The sequence below is a fragment of the Buceros rhinoceros genome, unplaced genomic scaffold (assembly GCF_000710305.1).
Source record: "Buceros rhinoceros silvestris isolate BGI_N320 unplaced genomic scaffold, ASM71030v1 scaffold16059, whole genome shotgun sequence".
Classification (NCBI taxonomy): Eukaryota; Metazoa; Chordata; class Aves; order Bucerotiformes; family Bucerotidae; genus Buceros; species Buceros rhinoceros.
Genome location: NW_010433490.1, coordinates 47,419 through 51,546, shown reverse-complemented (window position 1 = coordinate 51,546; position 4,128 = coordinate 47,419). Strand labels below are relative to the sequence as shown.

General features: G+C 38.5%; 1 protein-coding gene across 1 annotated transcript in view; it reads left to right on the top strand.

Moving 5' to 3' along the window:
- Positions 1-503: 503 nt before the first annotated feature.
- The window catches only part of LOC104500485 (WW domain-containing oxidoreductase-like), a gene marked incomplete at both ends in the record, with an annotated part of 23,064 nt that continues 19,439 nt past the window's right edge, over positions 504-4,128 (top strand). The window contains 3 exons of the mRNA XM_010144137.1: positions 504-568; positions 1,885-1,942; positions 3,100-3,278. Of these exons, the coding sequence (XP_010142439.1) occupies positions 504-568; positions 1,885-1,942; positions 3,100-3,278 (302 nt within the window). The remainder of the gene's footprint in view (positions 569-1,884; positions 1,943-3,099; positions 3,279-4,128) is intronic.

Genomic DNA, 4,128 nt, shown 5'->3' with positions numbered 1-4,128 from the left:
ATTATTAGACAAAAGTTTTAAAAACTCTTGTGAAAACTTCTTAATTTGAAACTTTCTAGTATTATTTCTACTGGTTTTTGTTAAATTTGCCTCTTGCTTCTCTTCTTTTTCCTGCCAAGGACCACTGTCTTTTGCAGGCGTTTTCTGAGTTTGTTAATGTTTTTCTTTAATGACTTTGGGGTTTTCTTTATTCTTGTGGTAAGCCACAAAATGTAGATCAGAAGTTAAACATTTATTGGAATTTTTATAGACTGCTATGCTCTCTGGTTAGTTACTTTTCCTTCGAACTCTGGCTATATGGAAGCCTGATAACTTCTAACAGAAGTTTTGACCTTTCTTAAACATTGACATGTTCCTTTTTTTGTGAAGACGAGCCATTTTCTGAGCTGTATTTAAAAAAAAATTACACTGTATTTACTCTATGAAAACAAAAATTTTGGATTACGTCTTAAAAATTATTAGGCAATTTAAAAAAAAAATCTTAAACTTTTCTTTTTCTACAGCCACCTAGAAGAAAAAACACAGTGGGAACATCCGAAGTCTGGGAAGAGGAGACGTGTTGCAGGAGGTGTGTGTATGTGTGTTTGTTAAGGTTTCTTAATGAACTGAAAGTATGTTACAGTTGGAGTTTGTGCAGGAACTAGATCTCGTTTTGATCTCCTAGTTGACATTAATTATCTAAGCAAACTGAGCTTGTAAAATACAGCTGATTTCCGAAGGGTTTTACCTGTGTGATTGTGCCTGTGTAGAATGATCACTTGGCAGTTTTATGGCTTTCTTGTATTGCTCCGTAAAGCCAAAGTACTAATTCCAGGATAAAGGCATTGTTTTACTTTGGCTTGTAGAGCCTATAGTCAAAGACTGGAATTCACTGTCAGGGTTCTGATACCCTGGTCTCCATCAGATAATACTTATAGTTGGATTATATTTGTTGGATGCTTTATATGGAAATGTTTGATAATATTCTTCAAAGAATATATTTCATCAAAGAATAGCCCTGGTACAGAAGAAAGTCCCGTTAGGTTTCACTTGACTTGTTTTCCCTAAGCCAGCTGAATGTTTGTGCGGAACAGAAGGCAGCCAGTATTGCCGGTCACTTCCATAGGAATGCGACTTCTTAAGGACTTTGGATCAGTGCCTTAAATTAGATCTTCCCAGAAGCTTCTATGTAGTGTACCTAGGGCTGCTGTACCGTTGGGAAGCCATGTTTCTTTTGGCATTGGTAATGTGACTATAACTGGAAGGTTTTCAGTAAATTTTGAGCCAATTGAATTATAATTAAATGCTTTTCAGCCAGGATTAGAAATACTGGAAATCCTCTCTGTTAAGTACTTCCATAGGGTCTTTATAAAATAATTTCTTTTGTAAAGATTTGTCATTGTTCTTTTATGTGTCCTTCCAACTTCATGGAATCCTAGAATCATTCAGGTTCAATATAACATGCCATACCCACTCGAGGGTTCTGGTCTTTCGACTCTTTGTACGTATTACATGTCACTTTTCCTACGATTAGTTCAGTGTTTTTGCTGTTCACTCTGTCAGGGTTAGATACTAAACTGTGTGCTGTACAGACATGCATGTGTACTAGGAAACATGGTTTTGTTTTGCTGGTTAGTGCCGTAACAGGAAATAATCTTTATAAGGAATTTTTAGATCCGACTTAATATGCTAGTCATTACAGTTGCACCAAATCTCCTGTATATTGTACTTTTATTAGAGAGCAATTGCCTGTGATTGAAATTCCAGTGTTCAAGTGCAGCAGGTAGCTGCAATGCTTACACAAATAATGCAGAATTTTGCCATGTCTGTCTGAGAAATCACTCCAAACTCTGAGTGTACTCTAATGCCTGAAAAAAAGATGATTTTTTTTAATGTGTTTCCTAGGTCTGCCCTATGGGTGGGAGCAGGAGACTGATGAAAATGGACAAGTCTATTTTGTAGAGTAAGTATGTCAAAATGTAGAATATGGATGAACAGGACAATTGTGTTTCATGTTAGGTAGCCTTTTGGAGTTAATACTGTGACAGTATCAGCTGGAAAGACAAAGAAATCAATAAATATACCTTTAGAATCCATATGCAGATGTTGCGGATGTAGCAGTGTCTAACACCCATTTGTGGTTTTCTGAACTCTTCATGTGCACAGAAATACCAGCTCAGGTGGCAGATTGAAGTGACTTGTGCAGCCACAGCTCGAAATGTGAGCTGACCCTCTGGCAGTTTTGTTTGGATACCTTTATGGTTAAACTTTGTACATAAAACTTTAAAAACACATCCAGAACTTCCTGGCTGATGGTTAACATTGCAGTAGCATTTTAATCATACAAGATGAAAACAAAATTGCTGCAGCTCTGGCTCACTTTCAGTGTCAAGCACAGAAAGAAAAGAGGACAGGACTGAGCTAGCGAAGATTTTTAGAAAGGTGAGGGAGGAGGAGGAAGTTCACTGAAGCAGGAGGAGGTTTCTGGGAACATTTCTTTTTGTATCTTTTCAATGGCAGGGTCAAAATGGTGTAGTGTTCCTAAACTGACTTGGCAGAATGAAGACTATTCACAGGCCAAAATAGTAAGTGTAGCCTCTCTGCCCTATAATTAAGGGCTGAAGACTGGAAGTTGTGGCTTGGTGTTTCTTTCTGATAATTGTCTGGAGAAAAGTAAAACCCAGTGTCAGAAAGGTGAGCCTGCCCCAGATTGTGCCATTTGCTGAGCTGATGTGAAGCTATTTCTTATCAGCTATTTGAGAAAAAAGTACTGAGCATCACTTCCGTTGGTATATTGTTTCAAGGGAGTAGCGTAGGTCCTTTATAGAGCTCCTGAGAAAACGTGATCTTCCCTAATATAGTGAGGTTTTTCCCTAAGCAAAATTCTGCTTTCTGTGACAGGGATTCACGTGAAGTTCAGAATGGGGTTGTGAAGTATGTGAACACAATGAGTAATGGACGACATCACAGTTAGAAAAATGTTGGATAAAAAAAGTAATTGGGATAATTTTGACAAAAATGAAAAAACCCCTATATTTGGAAATTTCAGTAATCTGCTGGAATTCTACAAAACAGAGTAGAGAAAGGTCCAAGCAGCTGAGTTTTTGTGTTCTTTTGCAGCCATATAAACAAAAGGACTACCTACCTGGACCCGAGACTGGCCTTTACGGTTGAAGATAATCCAGTAAAACCTACTCCCAGACAGAAATATGATGGAAACAGCACTGCAATGGAAATACTCCAGGGTCGTGACTTGAGCGGGAAAGTGGCAGTAATCACGGGAGCAAATTCAGGAATAGGTAGGTTGACATTACACGTAAGGTGAAATATGGCAGTCTCGATCTTACGGGCTACTTTGCTGTTTAAATACCAGTGTACTTCTGGCACTCAAATTGTTTGCATTATTTCCATATCGAACCTGTAGTCAAAAAAAACTTTGTTCAGGTTTCCATAATGCTTTTTTAAAAAGTAGAGGATGGCTGTGAAAGGGAAGGGAAGTTTTCTTTTATGATCTTGGTGGCTAGGGCAATGTTTGCATGGCTGCAGGGGATATCAGATAAAGTATTCAGAAAAACTTTCTAATGGCAGCAAGTAAACTCAGGTAAGGATTTTCTGAGGAGGGCTGTGGAATTTTTATTTCTGAAGGTATTTTCAAGACAGCTTGATGATGGACTTGTCAGATACAGTGCTCCTTTAGAGATGGACTCTTGATATCCCTGTTAGCTGTGCTTTCTAGCAGGTTCATAAATCCTTTTAGACACTCAGCTTGTTTAGCTATTTGTTACATAGGAATATTTCTATAGAGGGTGAGTATTCGAGAGTCCAATTAGCTGCTTTTGTTTTATTTTATAATGAAGCCTTGGTGCTTGGGGGCTTTGCGTATCTTCTCTGGAGACAGGATTTCTTCTCCAACTTAATCTGCGAGGCCGTTTGAAGTTTCACTGAGCAACCTGCGCAGGGTGCACCCTTTTCATTGGTGGAGGAGCCACACATTAAAACACTGGTGGTGTTTGGCGTTAGATTTGAACGTCTGTGGTAAATGGGGGCATCTACCTAAATCCTACTAACTGTTAAGCTTTTGTTCCCTTTTGTGGTTTGCTTGATTTCCTGGAGTACATACCCACTTACTTAGGCCTTAAATTTGCTAAG